Consider the following 21,574-nt stretch of genomic DNA (forward strand, 5'->3'; position numbering starts at 1 on the left):
GTTTCTACCAGAGAATATGCTTCAAACAACCCATGTGTATGTTTTTGTGTATGTGTGTGTGCACACGCATGTGTGTGTGTGCATGCACATGTGTAATAAAATTCCTTGAGTCATAGGATTCTAAACTGGGATTCTAAACATAGGATTCTAACTGCATTGATAGCGACAGTCTGTAAATTAGTGATTGTATAGGTTTGGAGGGTTCAGCTTAAAGTCTGACTGCTCATAGAGGAGTGATTCTCTTCTAAAATTTATCTTGGTGAATCAATTTAATGTGAATATACTAAATGAATTAATAGACACACTTAATGTAAAAAGTATATGGATAGGGTATTAAGACTATAATTCTGAAATGCAGTGAAATTATTATTATGAATATATGAGTTATTTAACCTAAAGTTTTACAGAGTGAGTGTGTGTATGTGTGTGTGTGTGTGTGTGTGTGTGTGTTCATATTTCAAAAAACTAGAAAATACAGTGATCTGAGGATATAAGATTTCTCTAATATGCGGGTCCTGGCTTGAATTTGCAGTAGTACGAACCAGCACTTCTTGGAGCAATGACTGAAAATGAAAATCTACAAGATTGGTGTAAAATAGCACAACGAGCCAGGTGGCAGCGCAGCTAACAAAGATGGACTGTAGTGTCCAAAGACTCAGGGATCTACCGGAAGAGGACAGAGCTACAGATTTTGAGTTTCCTTTAAGTCTAGACATGTAGCAGATAAAACTCATTAAGTCTGTTTAATTTGAATTGAAATAATATTGAAAAGTGAAGCTAATTGATCACATTCAGAGAAGGGCTGGAAAAGGAAATTGTTATCTTAAAAAACACGTCAATAAGAGTAATAAATCACTTTCTTTTTTCTTTCCTATATAAACTATGCCCCTGATAACCAAACAGTAGATGAGCAAACTGTCTCTTAATGATCCCTATTCATTAGTGAAAGTGAACCATGACAGAAGGAAATTACTCATTTTTATAACCCATGATGCATAGCCACTTATGTCTCCAGAAGAGAATCAGCCACCAAGATGCCTCCTGATCAAAGAATATATCACCTGCACTCTTGGCCCTTGATCAGCTCTGATTTGTCAGATTTCACTATGAATGTGCAACCAGGAAAACACAAATTATGTCTCCTGAAATTCAAATGACTGTTGCCCAGACCAACTGTAAGAAAAAGGAGACAAACAAGGAACTAATGATTTAGTAGAGGCTTAATACAAGTTTGTTGCTGTTTTAGTTTGGGTTTTTTTGTTTCTGTTTGGTTGTTGTTATTGTTTTTTAGTGTGACAATGTTTAATAATTTCCCTGCTAAAGTAGGAATAGTAAACTGTAAAGAAATAAATGGAGAAAATGGCAGAATGAGAATTCTTTGTAAAGAACAAGAAGGAATTGTGATTGGGACAGGGCCACTAGCAGTTTCTGGGGTTTATTTTGGATCTCTGACAGTCTGTCTGAAATTTTTTTTATTAATTTTATGCATATAAATCAAGTTTACGTATTTATGGCTACTTAGATGTACATAAATCACATTATGCTTCAGATCTAAAGCTTAATCCAAATATGATGTGTAAATACTCTGTATGTTTATATATATATATATATATATATATATATATATATATATATATATATATATTATAAACGTATGTGTATAGGGTTTTCAGTGGATATAAATTTTTAGCTTCTCTAGGTAAGTGCCAAAAGGAATGACAGCCAAGATTATGTGCTACGATTGTGTTTAGTTTTATAAAACATTATCAAACCATCTCCCCAAATAGCTGTATCATTTAGAGGCCCAATATCTATAAATACAGGTAGATGCAAGGCATTCAATGTGCTGTAGATTCAGGTCATTTCAATCAGTATGCATTAGTATCTTGGGTAGTTGTTTTAATTTCTATCTTCCTGGTGATGTGGGGGAACATCTTTTTATTTGCCTATTTGTCATTCCTCTTTCTTCTCCACTGATGTTGTCTATGAAGGTCTTTGTCCCACTTGTGAAATTGAGATGTTTTGTTTTGTTATTGTGGCATAAATTGATCTCAAAGAAATATAAAGTAACATGAAGTTCATGGAGGTTCCTAAGGGGGTAGAGATAAGAGATCTTAAGATATGAGTAATGGATACCAAAATATAATTCAACGGAAAAAAATTTCTGTCATTGACAGCACCATATAGCAGTGAGAGACATGAGTGAATTGTGCATCTCAAAATGGCTGTACATGTATGTGCAGAATGTACAAGGGAAAGCTTGAAAGTTCTCCAACAAGGGACGTAATACTTGAGGTGATGATGCTCATGACCCCATTTTTGTTATATACACTGTATACTTGCATCTAAATATATTATTGATGGAAGCTGTATCTCTTTTTTATTAATGTTTCCTAATTACATTGCTCTGAATCTACACTGTCATAGCTCTTGTGGAAATAGTTTTATTTAAGAAAATATTTTAAGTTTGCATGACTAGTATTGTGCTAAAATAGAATTCGTTTTACCTATGAACTGTCACAGATAGATAAAATAGCTACTTTACATGCAAATAGCCTTTTAAAACCAGAGACTATTATATGCTGATTCGCAGCATAGTCTGCCCGAAGTGAGAAAAGGACTAATAAATGCTGTGTTGCAAACCAATAATTAGATTCTCATTGTGGGATAAAGCACTCACAGGGTTTTCCTTTTTAGTCCCATAAATCTGACCATATCTTTTCATTCTAATGCAATTAAGTGATTTAGAGACATAACTTAACAATAAAATAAATGCCTGAGCCTCAATGCCCAGCACATAAAACCTGAGATTTTAGGGTGATGACACACCATTCATTTAGGAAATGGCTGTCCCATTTGCTCTTAAATGTAACAGCTTGTAGTTAGCTAAAAATTCAGCATCACTTGGCTCTATACTCTGGTGCTATTTGCTCTATACTCACCTTAAAGATTGTTAATACCATTGCTCTGTCTCCACAGAAGCAGTGTGGTACCATTGTGCTGGACAAACCATATAAAAGTATGGTTTCTAGCCAGGGTATTTGCCATGCTTGGTAGTATATCTAACCCTGCTGATTGTGCGGATCTCCTGCTGTGGTCTACATCAAATCCAAGGGGAGAGGGAGAGGTGTTGAGAGAGGAGGAATGAGTACCAAACTACAGTTCAGGGAAGAGAAATGTGTGGTATCGTTGTATGGCACTGTAGGGCAATGGGAGATACAAGTGAATTGTACATCTCAGAATGATCGAAAGGGAGGAGGAGTTCATCATCACATGGCTTGTTAAACAGAAATTTATAGTCTTCCTTCTCACAACTTATGAGGTGATCTGAATAGGCCCTTGAAGTGTTCCTGTCTTCCAAGTTCCCAGATTGCTGCCTTACTTAGGACCACTCATTGACAGCCACTGACTTAGTACTGTAAAACTCCCTGTCTTCAATTGCTGTATGCTTTTTTTCTAAAACATGCTAAGAAAAATACTTATGAAGTCGGGCAGTGGTGGTACATGATTTTTAATCCCAGCACTTGGGAGGCAAAGGCAGGCGGAGGATTTCTGAGTTCAAGTCTAGCCTGGTCTACAGAGTGAGTTCCAGGACAGCCAGGACTACACAGAGAAACCCTGTCTCGAAAAACCAAAAGGAAGGAAGGGAGGGAGGGAGGGAGGGAGGGAGGGAGGGAGGGAGAGAGAGAGAGAGAGAGAGAGAGAGAGAGAGAGAGAGAGAGAGAGAGAGAGAGAGAGAGAGAGAGAGAGAGAGAAATACTTATGAAAATTGGCCATTGTACCAATTTACAAGGCCAAGGATTAATTCCCTAGGACATTGTAATAAAGATCTTATGCTAACATCTGAGGAACAATATGTCTATTAATAAAATATTAAACTGTTGGAGGTCTTATTTATGTTTGGGAAAATGCCAGTTTCACAACTAAATCAGATAACAGAAATTCTCTCAAAAACTCTGAAGAGTTCATGACACAAGATTCTGTCATCATTAATGTGTCAAGCATAGATTATTATTCTCAGAGTTTTTGGTCTTCCACCCTCCCCCGCCCCAAGGCTGCTGGCTTACAGTAACTAAATTTAATGCCTAAGTGATAGTGTCCACATCTTATTTTGTTTATAGTAGATAGGACTTCCAGCATCCGTAGAGTCATTCACTGGTGCATGCGTAGTTGTTTGATATGGAAACCACTGACTCTGGGACAACATTTGTACCTTAATCCAATGGGATCGATCTCAAGCTTCTGAACTGTCAATCTTTAGACATTGATTTTTTTTCTGACTTCCTTCCATCCTTTTCCCTTGCCATCCCTCCATTCTTTTCTCTCCTTTTCTTCATTTGAGCTAGCAGTCAAACCCAGGGTCTTACTAGTGTGTGAGCACCTAAAGGTACTGAGGGTGATTGTTGTGTGAAGGTTAGCCTTCTAGATGCTGAACAGTTCAACAGAAAAGATGAAGGCAGGGTGTGCATTAGTCATATTAGTCAGAGTTGGCTTGGTCCAAAAACTATGATCCTCACATACATGGAAATGATAGCTTTCTCTATGTCTTTTAATAGAGTTGTCATCCTTTAATTCTGTGATGTATTTAACAGCTCTCTGTGGTCAAAGCAAAGATGACACTGTGCCTAATTACTGCAAAAGGTATTCAATGTTTGCCTTCATTTGCTTTGGAAAAATAAATGGAAGTTGTTTCTTGATCCTTCACTGGGCACCATAAAACAGTACCAGTATCACTCCTTGGGCTTTTTTTCTGTGCTCCTGTGAGTTACTGACCTCAGCTGTCCTGTTTACTTCTAATTCCACTTGTCTCATGCAGCCTGCGAGGCAGCTCTTAGGCACTCAATAAATATTTGCTGAGTAAATGAATTGACATTTTTAAAAGGTCAGAGTTGTAAAAGAGGCTCCTCTTTGAAAGTTTATAATTTGGAAAATATAAATTATGTGGAAATGCTGTGTGATCATTTGAGAGAGCCTTCCAAAAAAACAAAACAAAATTTTCGGTGGATGCGTGGATGGCTACGGAAGACAAGGGTTGGTGGGCGTTTCCCTAGGTTTCTATGCACATTCATTTGTTAAGGAGGAAAGGTCTTCCTAAATACTTTAATTTGATATCTTTGAAATCTTTCTACTAAGAAACCCACTGAGCTAGAGGTTATTTTGATGTTCTGCAGATGGTTGACTTTAATTCAGGGCACCGTCTCACTGAACCACATCATTAGAACATAGTGCTAGTCTATTAAATTTATAATAAGGGTTGTCATGAAATAAGATATGTGAAAATATCATAAGATCTTTTCATCTAAATGAGAAAGTTTAAGGTGCTTTTCAAGTAAGCTAACTTCATTCAGGGTTTGGCAAAGTTCAGACACACTTTTTGCCTGTGCACGTTGACCTTGTGTCAACACTTTGACCTTTCAAATGCAAGGAGTAAAAGAGTGGCTGAAAGTCCTCTGACCAGAAACTACACCTACCAACAGTCCTGAGAAAATAAATTTGCTGACAAAGTACATGCATATAAGTTTATCTGTGGAGGCTTTCATTGCACTGCCATTTTTATAATCAAAATAGTCAAAACCTAATTAGTAATTCATGACGAACAAGCTACCTACTTCTACTTGTAGAAGTTCTTTGACTGGTCTGCTGTGTCAGGATTGTTCACAACTGTTACAGACTTGAAGGTATAGTTCAGTGGTACAGCTCTTGCCTCATCTGCACAAGACCTAAACTTGAACCCCAGCACTTCCAATAGAGGGTAGGGTATGACAGAAATCCATCTGTGGACTTAAAACCACAGGTATGACTCTGAACAAAATCAGACTCAGGCTTGTTTTGGCCATCAGGACTAAGGATGGTTTTATGCCAAAGCCCAAAAGATTTACCATGTAAATATTGACAGAAAATGTTTGAAGACTCTTATTATAGAATGTTAGGGGGCAGAGATAAGTTGATGAGGATGAATCTGAAGCGTACAGCCTAGTATATGTGGAATAGCGCCACTTAAAAATGTATTCAGTACTATTTATGGCAGGCACTTAAGGAATTAAAATGTTCATGTCAGGGAAGACAAAATTAATACTTTATGTTAATATAAATAAAATATTAATATAAATAAAAATAGTGTATTAATATAATACTAATATTTTGGGGGTCTTCTTAGTTTTATGATTTCTTTTAACAATGAAAGTATATTCATTCTGTAATGGGAAAATTTTTAAGTAGGCGTGGAGAGAGAAGGGACTTAGCTTAGTTGTAAGTGACAAGAGGCATTGCTCCGTTTCTGGAATTAGGAGGCGAAAATGAGGGATGACATAATTAGCATGGAAGGACACAAATATAAGACAAAAATGGTGCCACTGCCAGATTTCCTTTGTAGTTTTACCATTTGAAAAATTAAAATAGCCATCCATCTCCTGTATGAAATTATAAACTCAATGCCCGAAAGCAATCAACAGGCATTGCATATTATATATGATGAATGAAAACAAACCACAGGACTATTGTGATGAGCTACAACTAGACAGGTGGATATCTGCTTAGGAAGGATGAAAAATGAGTAGCTTAATGCTGTGCATCTCAAGAAGTAATTGTAGCCAGGGAGATGATTCATTTGGTCAAGCACCGTGGGCACGGACGGGCATGAGGTCCTGAGCTAGCCTTCTCAGAACCCATGTCAAAAATTGGGCATGACAGCACACTCCGAGCACAGCTCCAGTGCTGCTAAGAGGAGCTTGCTGCCCAGCCAACCTAGACAAACTGCTGAGCTCCAGGTTCAGCGAGAGGCTCCATCACAAAAAACTAAGGCAGAAAGCAGCTGAAGAAGACACCACATTCCTAGCGAACTCCATGTGCATGTGCACAAACATACCTTTACATATAAACACAAATTAAGCAAAATCTATGTGTGCATAGATATTTAGCTTAGAAAATATCACTGTTCCTACGATTAGCAACAGTAAGTCATTGTCTTTTATGCCTATAGAATTAATAGTTCAAATAGGGGCATGAGCTCAGAACCTGAAATGTTCTGAAGTCTATGCCCTTCAGTATAAAGGAGAGACAAAAAAAAAAAAAAGAGAGAGAGAGACAATTGACATAGTGGAGCATGTGTCCTTATTACATGCTGGGGAATCCTCTGGGTATATGCCCAGGAGTGGTATAGCAGGATAGCAGCCCTATTTATAATAGCCAAAAGCTGGAAAGAACACAGGTATCCCTCAACAGAAGAATGGATGCAAAAAATGTGGTATATATACACAATGGAGTACTATTCAGCCATTAGAAACAATGAATTCATGAAATTCTTAGGCAAATGGATGGAGCTGGAGAACATCATACTAAGTGAGGTAACCCAGTCTCAAAAGATGAATCATGGTATGCACTCACTAATAAGTGGATATTAGCTTGGAATACTGGAATATGCAAAACATAATCCACACTTCATATGAGGTACAAGAAGAACGGAGGAGTGGCCCCTAGTTCTGGAAAGACCCAGTGTAGCAGTATAAGACAAAACCAGAACAGGGAAGTGGGAATGGATGGGTGGGAGAACAGAGGGAGGAAAGGGGGCTTATGTGACTTTTGGGGAGTGAGAAACCAGAAAAGGGGAAATCATTTGAAATGTAAATAAAAAATATATCGAATAAAATTAAAAAAAAAAAAGAGAGAGAGACAATTGACTTATCCTCAGGCCTTCATGCAGGTAACTATTCACAGAAGAATTCTGCAACCTGGAAGCGAGCAAATAAATACACTACCACATGAGAAGTATATATTGTAATGAACTGATAGTTAATAGCAGAAAGAATGAGGAGGAGGACCCTAGAAAACAGGCAGAAAATCTCAGCAGTTTTTGGACCATTTAGTGTGTGTGTACAAAATGCCTAAAACCCTTCTATTGTTCCTAAGGGAGCCACTATCGTACAGCAAAGGAAGATGGTGGTAACTATTATTGCTCTTCAAAGAGCTCTCATGCATTTAATCTCAGCCATCATATGATTTGGGGAAGTGATTCCCCATCCACATACTTCGAAACTGAGGCATCAAAGGGTTTAGGTGAGCATTAAGGCTAATACAGATCATTCAGGTAAGAAAACTACATCACCTGATCTAACCTCAGGATCTTAAGAGGACCGTGATGCTGAGTCACCAAGTCAGGATCACTGCATGTCTCATTAAATCAAGGGGAGCAGATAGACTGGCTTTTAAAACTGATATAAATAAAAAGGTGAGGTTCTGTTAACTGGAAAAATTCACTGGCGTGGAATGCCTCATAACTCAAAAGTGTCAGGGACTGCAGAGATGAGTTTCTTGATTTTCTATCTCATTTTATAAAATAAGTATTTACAAGCCAAGAAAAAAAAAATATATATATATATATATATATATATATATATATATATATATATATATTTCAAATAGCTTCTGATGTCTACTGCAAAAGCATTGGCAAATAGACCAGTTGGCATTTCCATGATAGTGCATCACATAATCATCTCTATAGGGTGGATTCCCAAAAATTATCAGTAGGAAAATATGAAGCTTCATTTTTTAACCCATTACATTTTTTTAGCAAAGGTATTTTCTTTGGATATAAAATATACATTTTAAGTGTGCCAGAAACTATTTGATATACTTGAAAAATATCTAACCCAGTTCCCTGTATACAGTGTATTTTCCAAACCATGTTGGTGATTTGTCCATCCCTGAAACCTCAATAGAGATGGCATGATCAACTTGACAGCCCATCTTTAGGAGATGCGTAATAACTTTGCTTCTAGTGCCCATGTTTATTGTTCTTTTTATTGTTTATTATTTATTGCTCTTGAAAAGACTTGGGGGAGAAGGAAGTCTAAGTTCACACAGTAAAGTTCACACAGTAATACTAAAACCTAGATAGTTCTTTTGCCTTTTCTGTGCATTTGCATGTTCTCTATTGAACATGAATTTGAAGGACAGAAAACATTCCTCATATGGCTTTCTTCCAGGTCTCATTTTAAGTGAATGCTTCTAAGGACTCTAATTGGGACCAGTGAGGGGATGCAGAGGGGAAAGGTTCTAATCTTCAGAACCCATATGCATGCCATATACATATATCACATATCACACACACACACACACACACACACACACACACACACAATAAAGAACTGATTTATTTCTCAACATTTCACTGCTATCAGATAGCCAGGAATTTTCTTGGTATTTCCATCAGTGTGTTTGACTCAGGAAAGGCCCATAGCCACTTAGCACAACAGCTTCCTTTCTCCTTGCCCGCTCTCAACCCCACGAACCTGACATCTATTGGCTGTAACGAGGCAGCCCTGAGGTAGGAAGTGACCCTCCAAGACACCGAATGACTTAACCACTCATTGACTTCCCTATCTTGGTTAAAGGACATTGACTTGTCTTACCTTATCTGTTTCTTTCTGATTCGTATTCTCTATATGTTCCTTACCATAATAAATGTGTGTGCCGTCCCCTCCACTGCTGCTCTGTCTCTTGTCCTCCACGTAAACCCAAAGCTTTATGCAAACAAGTACATATCTAGCCCAAGTAATGGTGCAGCTGCCCATGCACTGAGGTCCACATCTCCATGATTGAATATATGATGTATATGTATATGTATACACACACATAGAAAGACCCCAACCCACTTTCATTTTCACAATAAAGTCTGTACTATTTCATTTGTTCTTGTCATATATTTGGGCTTGCATTATGTCTTATGCTATATATATATGTATGTATGTATATACATATATGTATATATATGCATAAGCATGTGTATATATATACATATGTGATATATATATATATATATATATAATGCCTATGCGATTTTGTTTAAATCATTAGGCTTACCTTCCTGCTTGTGAATTTCATGGACTGAAGGATCTTGTTTTGTTTTTATACTATCTCTCTTAATATTCCTCACAACAGGGGTATGTGCTTGGTGTATCTCAAAATCATGTTCTATGCAGCAGCAGCAGCAACAACAACAAACCTCACAAGCTCTTCTCCGCTGTCCTCATTTTACAACAAAACAAGAGCAAAGCAGCAAACTGGCCCTCTTCATTCTGATTGAATGGGGACTAGCTAATTCTGAACTACAGCCCAGAGTGTCTGATTCCCAGTTCAGCATGTCTGTTTCCAGGCAACCTTGACATGGGGCACTCGGGGCACCCACAGGACTCATTCCAGGAGGAGGCAGCAGGGGATAGGGCCCGTGTCGTGCCATGGAAGCTTGCCTGCCCTTGAACAGAAGCTAGAATCCTCACTAATACTTCATCTCTTTTTCACCTTGCCCCCCCCCCCAACCTCGAATCTAAATTCTCCCCACTTAAGTGCTAGGCAATGAAATCATCCTCTCTCAGGGAAAAGAAATCAATATCAAATGCAATTTCATTCATTCATCAACATTTATTCATTTTGACTACAGGAAAGTATAAAAGCAACTTTTTTTTTTAACTTCACTGGCTGTTAAAAATTTTGTGAAAATAAAAATTTTATATCAGGTTAAGGAAATAGTTCACTGGTAGAGTGTTTGCCTGGCTTGCACAATGCCTTGGATTTGATCCCCAGTACTAAAGGAATCTGAACAGTGGGCAAACCTAAACTGCCTATTTACTGACGCACCTGTATTTGTATTTTTAAATTAAAAGCTAAGATGTCTTATTCCACTTAAAACTTTGTACTTTCATACATAACAAACAGGAAGTCTAGGGGATTCTTAATGGATTCTCTTTGGCTGTAACCCATGGTTATGAGCAGAATAGCAAACACGCCATTTCTATGAAAAGTTGAAGTATATTAATTCTTTAATTTTCGGGAAAATGAACCACACTCTCTTTGCCTAGTTATTTTAGGGCTAAAAGTTGAATTGTTGCACAGAAAAAAAAATCACAGGGAAACATAACAGAAAAGCTGACAAAGGCAGTTATGATTTTTAAATGGAATTATATATAACACAGTTCAATAAGTGCACTCAAGCCTTTAGTTTAAATAATCTTCTTCCAGCTTTAGGTTTTGATCAACTAAAGGAAAGACACTGAAGGAGACACATATGGTAGGACACATGTGGTGTCGTTCTTCTGCGTCAAAATAGATACGTGAGAGCTGGGGAGGTGGCTCAGGAGATAAGCCATTTACACGGCAAATACACCATGCAAGTGTAGCCTCGAGTTGAGCTCCTCAACACACACATAGAAGCTAGGCAGGTGTGATGGCCTCCTTGTTATTTCAGAGCCCATGAGGAAATACAGGGGATTCCCAGACAAACTGACAAGCTAGACTATCTCAATTGATAAGACTTAGCCACATAAAAAAAATTGAAGAGCAACATTGGCTACGTTACCAGGTAAGGGCCTTAGCCAGCAAGCTTCAGTTTCTGAGTTTGATCTCTGAAACCTACAAGGAGAAGAGGAAAACTCACTGCCACAAGCTGTGGTCTGATCTCCACACTCACACATGCCATGGTACACATGCCCAGGCACATGCACACACACACACACACACACACCTTAACACAACCTTTTATTTAAAAAGTGTTTAAAACAAGATGGAGAACAATAAAAATAGCCACACCATATGTATACACACAGCCACACACACCCACATGTGAATGTGCATATACACCTGCACATTATACATACGGTTCTAAAAGCAAAAGGATGGTATCAATCAGAGATGTCAGGAGCTGCTTCACGATGATATCTGATATCGTTGTGAGCAAGCCAGCACTTAAGCTGAATAGAAGGTCTTTGCCTTTATGGAGGTCAATGACTTCTGATGACACAGAGTTCTGAGTTCTGCTGAATTAGCTCTCCTGTGTGTCTTGATTGTAATATTTAAACCTTTCAAAATGTAACCAAAAATAAACAACCACAAAAACAAAACAAAACAACAACAACAACAACAACAAAAAAACCTTTGAATGTCTTGGTAGTGCATGTTGGTTTAGTGACTGAATTTGGCCCATTTTATGTGCAAGTTAGTCACCTGGTTTAACAATGTATCCATTCACTTACATTCTGCAAGATATTTATCATAGATATAATGGCACTTTTCACTGATGGCTGTACATAGTAAAAATGAGTAATTGATAAACTGTTTAGCCTAATAGAGAATTAGTTTTTGACCTTTTGACAGTGAAGTTTTCAGTGTGAGAATTTTTAAGAAATGCTTTGATATTGCACATGCATTTCAGACTGCAGCAGGTTGGGGTGAAAGTGTTCTCTTCCACTGCCTTCTGTTCTTATTCATTTCTTCTTACTCTTTGCTCTGGGGTATATATTACTCTTGTACAGTTCTTCAGGGAACTGTAAGCTAGAAAGACAAGGAAAGCAATACATCTTGCTTACAGCCTTGTCTGATCCTATCTGTAAGGCTAGAGTAAAGAGATTAATGTTCTACTTGATAGGGTTTAACTTTTGAAGTTTTTTAAAACATTGAGCCAAAACTCAGCAAGACCGTGGTGATGTTGCTTAAATGTAATGAGAAGATGCCATTTTTGATCTGATTATTCTGAGATTCTTAGCTTATTTAAAGATGTTTGCAGGTGACACACATGAAAGGTTACTTAAAAAACCATTTCATCATATTGATGCCCTTCTTTTGGCAAATTCTAGTAGTTTTGACTTTTGCCATGAAGGTAATCAGAATTTTTGTAACACAAAACGGTTTTGAAAACTCTTGTTGGGTCATAAAATGTCCTCCCATCTACAACTGATGGGTAGTTATTAAAAACTGTTCTCTTTTCGTGGCCTTTAGAAAAGGAATCGGAGAGGGAATAGAAAGTTCTTGGCTGTAAGCATTTTATGAATTCTCATCGTGCCCTCTCATTTTAAAATCTTCCCTGACAAGTTTAGTGCCAACAAACCTTGGAAACCAAGGTTGATTCAGAGTTGGGTGGTATGTTAGCAGAACCTGTTTTTAAAAATGGACATTAAGTTTCTTAATTTTTTTATTTACACACACATATAGATATGGTCCAGTCCACTTCAGATCTCATTTTTGTGACTTCTGTGTAATAGTTTTTTCTAATGATAAAGCAAAAACCAAAATTGTCAGCCAACTCACCTGATAATACTGGAGAAACCAAACCAGACTGTTGCCCCCAAGTCTGACACAAAGAGGAGGATCAGCCCTGGACCCTAAGTGCTTGCAACCATCCCTGTTCCTGTCATCGTGTAGTGTCCCCTGCAACGCTCCTTCTACTGTGCTTTTGGAATAATTTGATGTTGAGCACGTCATCCTAGATGGACCATTTCAAGCTTAATTGCCCTTTGACTGACTGATGTGTCATGTTCACTCTTTTAACGGTGTTCATTTTACAAGCTAGCTTTGTTACACGCATGTCATGGCGGAGAGAAAGATATTCCCTTTTAGAGTCTGGGTTCCTCTTTCAAGTGCCTTTTCTTTAAATGACAGAAGGAGGACTAGAGAGATGGATCAGCAGTTAAGAACACAGGTTGTTCTTCCAGAGGACCAGGATTTGATTCCCAGCACTCACATGGCAACCCACAATTGTGTGTAATTCCAATTCCAGGGGATCTGACACCTTCTTCTAGTCTCCAACAGCACTGTCCACCTGTGATACACATACAAAATACAAACAAAACACCCATGCACAAGAAAATACATTTTAAACTAAAAAATAAACTTTAAATAGTAGAAAGTAACAATGAGAGTTAAAATTGAGTATTACTTCTTACTTAAAGCATTGATGGGATAATTAATGTTTATCTAAAAATCTGTTTTGCAATTTTCCCCTAATTACATCCAGGCTTGAGACTCCAGAACTCCTGAGATAATTACTTGATGGCAGTAACAAACAGGTGGAATGTGTTGAACCCCGTTGCAAACACTGCAGGATCCAGTGGTATCATCACTGTGCCTCGGGCATTAAATCAACCTTTGATTTATCCATTCACTTATTAAATGGGCATTTTGAGAATTCCAGCTCCTATGTTGCTGGAGTGTTGTTGTTGTTGTTGTGTGTTGTGTTGTGTTTTAGCCTATGCTCTTCTTATGCTGATATCTTGTGGGGTTGTCAAAATAGCAAACAAGGAAGCAAACAAGGCATTATAATGTGGCAAAGGGTGGTACTGGAAGCAGAGAGGGTAACGTGGTAAACTTACTTAAGGAAGATGGACAACTGTGAGAGGGGATGTTTAGGAAAACTCTCTTAAGAGGGATGTTTGAATAGATTCCCAAAGATGAGAATAAGATGAACTTGCAGAGACACCTTGAAGGTCAGCCTCTGAGCTGTAAAGTCACCACTTCCCCATCCCCTAACTGAGAACAATACTATCTCCCTCCATACTGGTCACATGAATACTGTGCTGATATCAACAAATTTAAATGCTAAATGAGTCATCTTGATTGACTATAAAACAAAGGGTGAAGGGAAATTGAAATCTTCTCTACTTTCAGAAAGAAAAGAAGATTATTAGGTGACATGAAAGTACAAAGAAACATTCAGCAATCCATGTCAGGCCTTTGCAAATACTGCATTGTGTGATGCGGGCTGTCAGAGTTGGCATTTGTGGACCGCAAAGATCTTGGAGTGAGAATGAGCTTGAGCCTTGGAGAAGGAATAGATTTGATGGGCTCAAAGGATGTGATAAAATGAGAGAACAGCCTAAAAAAAGAGGCTAAGAGTGTCAGACCCTGAACAAAATTTGAGACTATGAAGTCTCACAAGAGACAGCCAGAGCAACCTTTGAGGGAGCAAAGATGATAGACAGGCCTGATTCACTCGTGGGCATTGTTAAAAAGATTAGTAGAGCAGCCAAAATCATTACGGTTTCTTAAACAAAATTGTTAAAAATTATACAGTTTAATGGAAATGAAGAAACCTGATGGCTAAGGTAGGAAAACTGTTTTTCATCATCCATTTTGTTTTACCTGGTGGTGAGAACATGAACTATACTCATCTACCCTGGTTCACCTTCTGGTGACTGAATGTTAATAAATCAGATACCAAGTCTCAGGGACTCACTAAACATCACCAGTGATGGAATCAGGGAAGTTCATGTGGGATATTCAATTATTAACTCAGTATGGGACAGATTAAGTTTCAGAAAGCAGCAAGATACCCACATGGTGATAAGTGTTCTAATGAGTCAAAGAAAACATCTCCTGAGCATGGCCATGGGGCCAGGTGATGAGAACCAGGGACACAGTTGCTTCAGCTCATAATCAAGCCATCGAGGTGGGGAAGCAAAATTCTGACCAAAGCAGAATCACCTAAAGAAACAATCTCAAACAGTAACTATGGTTCCTCCTTGAGAATATGTGCTATTATGACCATCAAAACTACACCTAATCTATAGAGTGAGCACTGTTTAATCTAAGGCTTGTAAATATAATAACATGTTTATGCCTTTACACAGCTTCCCAAAAGCAAGTGCTACAGTTATCTGCATTTTCTAGGCAAAAAATCTTGGGCTCAGAAAGATTAAGCAATGGGGCCAAGATGAATCAACTTGAAACAGTGCAGCAGAGATTCAAACACAGGCATTGTGCTTTCAAAGCCTGAGCCTTTAGCTCACACGCCATATGCTTATATCCAAGATGGTGTTTTAATTGCATAGTTTGACTCTGTCTTATGTAACTGTCTTGAAAAGGAGTTAATTAACAGTTTTAAAAGTTGGGTGAAAAAAAAAGTCCACAGATGGCTGGGCAGTGGTAGCATAAATCCTTACCATAGAAGACAGCCTGGCATTCTCAGGATAAAACAAAGAATGAAGAGGAAGAATGAATCCCTGGGTCTATTTTATTTTTATTCTCTTCTTACCATGCACTATTATTGCAAGAAATTGTCTCTTTTGATAATGACAGTTGATAATTTCTGACAGAAATGACCTCTCTTTTTTTCTTTTTGTATGCTACAAATATATATATATATATGTATATATGTATATACATATATGTATCTTTATTTTTATACAATGTATCAATTTACCTCAGTTGATTACTGGAGTTTTCATTTGAAACTCCTTTCTTTCTAACTTTCATTAAATGAGACTTAGATTCCAAAAAAAGTAGAGTTTATATGTTGGTCTTCGTGCTAGCATTACTGGGTCACTGTCCTTTGTGGAACCCAAGGCTTTGGTTCTCTCTTTAGTGAGGCTCAGGTCTTGGAATAGGAATTGTGAGGAGTCCTTCTCTCTGGGGCAAAGCACAGAGGTCTTCCTTGACAAGCCCTGCGGGTAGAGGAAGGACCTTAGCATTGTCCTCTGTTCTATTTGTTCATCCTTATCCATCTTTGAGGAGAACGTAGAAGGGAACAGTACACCAGACTAAGTCATACAGTTTGAAGGTGAGGGGGCAAAGTACCAATCTGATGCCATAGCTGCTACAGGGAAGGTGGGTGTCTGTCCTTCCTGGAGTGACCCTGCTAGTATATTGACTTGAACTACTTGCTGAACATATGTCATCTGATCACTCTTCCCAATAGCACAGTTCAGCCCAATGGGATTTTCTTCCAAACATTTTGTTAGTTTAATTTAACAACAACAACAAATTCTTACTCTCACATTTATGATTATTCATGATTTTGACCTAGACTGTGGACCCTGCACTATCTGCCCATGTGCTCATTTGACAGGACAAGCCACTTTATCTAACTTCAGGTTCCTCATGCATCCATCTGTGTTAGCTTGATCCCTCGGGGGAAGAGCACCCTCACTCCTGACACCTCTCTCTAGTCTTTTCTTAGCCCCAAGTCAGTGTTGGAGCCATTACCTAAAGACCATTTCGCCAATGGAATCTACCTGACTCTCATTATCTGTGTTCTAAGTCTTTATGTGACTCTTCCTACCATACCCTGGACAGAATCTGTACCTAACGTAACTTTTACCTATTTCATTTGATACCATAGAAGGTTAAAACTAAAGGGCTTAGATACATGATCTCTTTCTAAAACTTCTTTTTTTCTTTGTGCCCCACTAAGTTAATGAGCCTAGGATAAACTTTTCAAGTTAAGAAATGTTGCCCCAAAACAGTGAGTTCATCTCCTGGCCTGCGTGTAGAAATTACCTGAATTGTTTATAATGTTTTCAAATGCCTGCTGTGACAGCAGACTGAAACCAGTTAAGATCAAGGAAGTAAGACCCACATGTCTGAACTATGCTACTATGCTCCCACACCATGCTAAGGTATAACCAACATTGGATATAAGAATCCACAGTGCATAATCAACGACTTGTTTCAGATAGAGTTGCAAAGTAAATTACTAAATATGGATAATGGTGGAGAAACATTCATGTTTTACTTGTAATAGTAGCTTACTTAATTGTTTAACTTTTCAGATATTTCGAAAGAAAGCAGTGGAACTTGGGGTAAAATTGCTACCTGCATTTCATACTCCCTCTGGAATACCTTGGGCATTGCTGAATATGAAAAGGTAAAAGTCTTCATTTTCAACAGCCTACTTTAAGGTGGAATATCTGAGATTGTGGCCTCATGAGATAGTTAATTTACATGGGGGATGCTGATAGTTGGCCTCAATTGAGTGTTTTAGTCCTGTGTTGGAAGCTCTTAGGCCTTCAATGTTCTGAGGCCTCAGATGGGCTGCTGCCACGGGCTAACATTGTCCTAACAGCATCATGTGAAGTGGATTTGAGATGACGTTTTCTCTGTTTTATAATGCTCCTTTATAACTGGCACTGCCCCATTCCCTAAATACCAAGAGCATCTCATTTTTTTAGTTATCGGGAAAGCACCTCATTTAAGCAGATCCCTAAGGTTGCTTACTCTGAGAGATGTTTAAACCATTGGAAACGGAGATGTTGCAGAGGAATAACACTTAAGACTCATCAAACTTTACGTTAAAGAAAAAATGCTGTTATATCTGAATATCCAACGTTGGGAGCAGCCGAGACTTTCAGGTCGGTGGTTGTAAAGAGCAAACGGGGCTGGTCCACTGACAGATCAACCAGCTCCTTTGCATGGAGAAAATTGGCAAGCTAAGACCTTAGGAATGGTGTCTCAATTGGTAACAAATAAAAGCAAACAAACAGGCCAGCCAAACACTTTCTAGTGCTTCCCAAGGGAGGGAGGGAGGGAGTTTTCGTTGCAGTTGTAATATTTCATCAAGTAAATAATTTTGTTTTAAGCTTTCCCTCTTAACACTTTTCTACCCAGAGGTGACTGGTAGCACATGATGGGTCGGTTTGGCTAATACACGATGGTGATGATCGCTATCATGATCAACATAAAATGTGATAGGTTCTTGATGGGTGTTCTACGTATGATCCTCAGGAGAGCTCAATATAGTCACCCCTATTGATTCTCCACCTTGATCATGGGGAACTAGAGTCACAGGACGATGAGGGATCTCTCGGGCCAGACAGTAAGTAAACGGGAATGCTAGCTTAGGGAGCAAGCTGTTTATGTGCACAGTGATACAAGTCTACAGAAGTGCTTTCCTCACCTTAGAAACACTACAGGAAGCCACAGAGTGGTCTGACAAAACTGGAACACGTAATCACTTTAATGACATCATACCCCCCAAGATAGACATGAAAAATCATGGAAAGTAATCACTTTTCTTTTTTTCTTTCCTTTAGTGAAAAAAAAAAAAACCTTCAAAGATTCTGTTTTGTTTTCATTTATAAATTACCTATACACACCTTGAAATTACATTTAACATATTGATAAGTGAATCTGTGCACCTCTTTTTGGGGCAGGTTGGACATGTTGAGGCAGAAAGACAGCGGAGTCACACTCTAGGGCTGTATTAAATTAAGCTAGTTTCTCTACCAAATAGTGTGATATCTCAGGATTTGTTTTCTCCAGCAGGGTTCCTGAGGCCGTATCTGTGAGCTTGCATTTTCTTTCCATCTTCTGTTGGATTCCTCTGAGGTTGGCCTGCAATAGCTTGACTTTTCTTTCTTTCTTCCTTCCTTCCTTCCTTCCTTCCTTCCTTCCTTCCTTCCTTCCTTCCTTCCTTCCTTCCTTCCTTCCTTCCTTCCTTCCTTCCTTCTTTCTTTCTTTCTTTCTTTCTTTCTTTCTTTCTTTCTCTCTCTCTCTCTCTCTCTCCCTCCCTTCCTTCCCTCCTTCCTTTCTTCCTTTCTCTTTCTCTTCCTTCCTTCCTTCCTTCCTTCCTTCCTTCCTTCCTTCCTTCCTTCCTTCCTTCCTTCCTTCCTTCCTTCCTTTCTCTGAATGCTCTTTGTATTTGGCTCATGTAGACTGTCTCTATTGCCTCCCAGATCCTCAGACTTGGTATTTCTAGGTAACCTTCTGACCAAGATACTATTTCCTACCATTCAATACAATCTGGTCAGAAAAAAAAAACCCACTCTACAGTTAGTTTACAGCTCCTCCCCCTGCCCACTGAGGAAGCTGATTAGCATAGCAGTATGCTAATGGCGTACCAAGAGACTTGCTTCTACATTTTCTCCTGCTTCTTCAAGGTTTTGTTTGGAGGAATCTCTATAAATTCTGCAGACTTGTTTATAAACTGGAAGGCAGGCTAGTTCAGTAGTCTTTGGTGATCCTTCCCAGGTTAACAGACTAAGATTTTGATCAACCTGGATTTTTTATGATAAAATGAACACTCCTTAGAAAACCAAATGATATTCAGTTTCCAAAACCCTAACTTAGTGTGCAAGTACACGCAGGACCTGAAGGGTCAATTAAGTTCCTAGAGTAGACAGTGGCTCTAACTTTTACTCCAAGATTCACTGGAGCTGATGCTGAGGCTCTCTGCAGTTGAACAAAGACTTCCAAAAACCAGGGGAAAAGGATGTCCCTATTTCTTTGCATTTGTTGAACTGAGTAGTATAGTATTTCATTGGTTATGCTGTTTCTTGAGATAATTGTAAATATTATTAAGTTTACTCTGTTCCATGTTTTTCTTTCTAATTAGTGAAGTGGATTTCCTTAATGAAATCTTTAGTGTACTACAGAAATATTTTTTTCAGTACACAAAGGAATACTAGTTAAATCTTAAATTTTCTTGTGTGTTTGTGTATATGTGTTTATTTTTTATGAGACCATCCTTATTTTGAACAATATTTTATATTAGGGCATTGCTTCAAAGATTACAAAACAATTATAAAACATGATCATATTTATTTATATATTTTCAGTGTTTTATAGTAAGGGAAATTATGTAATTATTTGGCAGCTGATAGGAACATCTTTTTTTGTTGGTGGTGTTTTTTGGGGTTTTGCCAACATAGATGAGTCTTGTTGCTGTTTTCACTACTAAATGTTTTATCCACTCTCAATCCTGTTTACCAAACAGCAATGACAGGCCGCAAATTTACAAAATAAGCCTTGGCAAAGTTATAGTAGGATTCTTGGTACTTATCTGTCTAGTTAAGTACATTCATTGAACCCAGTCTCTTTCCACCTGAAAATCTTGAGTTATCAACTTAAACTTTTTCTGATGTTGGGTGGGGGGGGGGTGGCACTTGTAATCTGCCTACAGCATGCTTGCACAGTGTGGCTGCTGTTATTTTATGAATATGCTGTTTCCTCTGAGTCTGTATTTTCACAGTGAGGCCCAATGAAAGGGGACAGCTGGCATGGAGCTGCCCTAACCACTGAAGACTGTCACAAATAAATGTTTTAAAGGAGAAATGAAGAATTAGGTCCAGCAAGATCCTATTTTCTCAGTTATCTTCTCAAAACAAGAGAATGTTCATAGACTTTGGGCCCTAGGTATACAGGTGGGAGGATGGGCAGTTACTCTTGACCAACTTTGACACTCATCCTCTGTTAAAGGAATCACTGACTGGTGGCTGTGCTGTTATAACATAGCCCTTCCTTCTCAGTTTTGAAAATAGAAATACTGTTCTTTGCCAACATCCACAAAAAAATGTAAACTTATTGCTATTACTTGTGCTCATTTCTCTAATATTCAGGTTATCACCTAAAGATAAGTGGTTTCTTTACTTCTCCTTTGTCAAAAAAAAAAAATAAGTATTTCTTTGTGTCTATGCTGTGATGTTGTTCCGTTCTAAGTCTTGGGAAGATTTTCTACTTCTGTTCACTTGATTGTACTGAAGAGGTTGATAGACAAACCCATTCCCTCGGGATCCACAGCCTGGTTGTTAAAGCAGAATATATATTTTGCATGTGGTGTTGTAAGCTCACATTTGTAATTTACAAATATAGGATAGTTTTGCCAAGCAGAGATAACTGCTTACTGGGTTGAATTTAAAACAAGCAGCATTTTGAATTGGAAAGATTTATATATTTGGAGCCAAAATACCAATAGGCCAAATTGGATTTTGTTATTTATGTAAGCTGAAAAATATGTAGAGAACCTAATTTATTTATATGCTAGCTTGGGAATTCTGTCCCGGACTGTGTGGGGAGAGGAGCTGGGTGCTTTTCTTGCACCTCTCACAAATTCTTAATTCAAGAGCTGCATTTTAAGTTGTGAGTTGGTTGGAATTGTGATTTCATAACTAGTTGCCATTAGATAGCGTAAGTGTTTCAAGAGTTGACTAGACTAACATTTCAAACTACCTAGTACTCTTGTGAGAAAAGGCTATGCAAATATACATGTTACCCAATGTCTCTGCCAAACAAAACCAATGCCATGCTGGCAGAT

General features: G+C 38.2%; 1 protein-coding gene across 1 annotated transcript in view; it reads left to right on the forward strand.

Moving 5' to 3' along the window:
* Man1a1 (mannosidase alpha class 1A member 1) overlaps window positions 1-21,574 on the forward strand; it is a 184,978-nt gene that overhangs the window by 87,468 nt on the left and 75,936 nt on the right. Inside the window, exon 6 of the mRNA XM_052164469.1 lies at window positions 17,316-17,410. Within this exon, the coding sequence (XP_052020429.1) occupies window positions 17,316-17,410 (95 nt within the window). The remainder of the gene's footprint in view (window positions 1-17,315; window positions 17,411-21,574) is intronic.

This window comes from Apodemus sylvaticus, chromosome 19 (genome assembly GCF_947179515.1).
Source record: "Apodemus sylvaticus chromosome 19, mApoSyl1.1, whole genome shotgun sequence".
NCBI lineage: Eukaryota > Metazoa > Chordata > Mammalia > Rodentia > Muridae > Apodemus > Apodemus sylvaticus.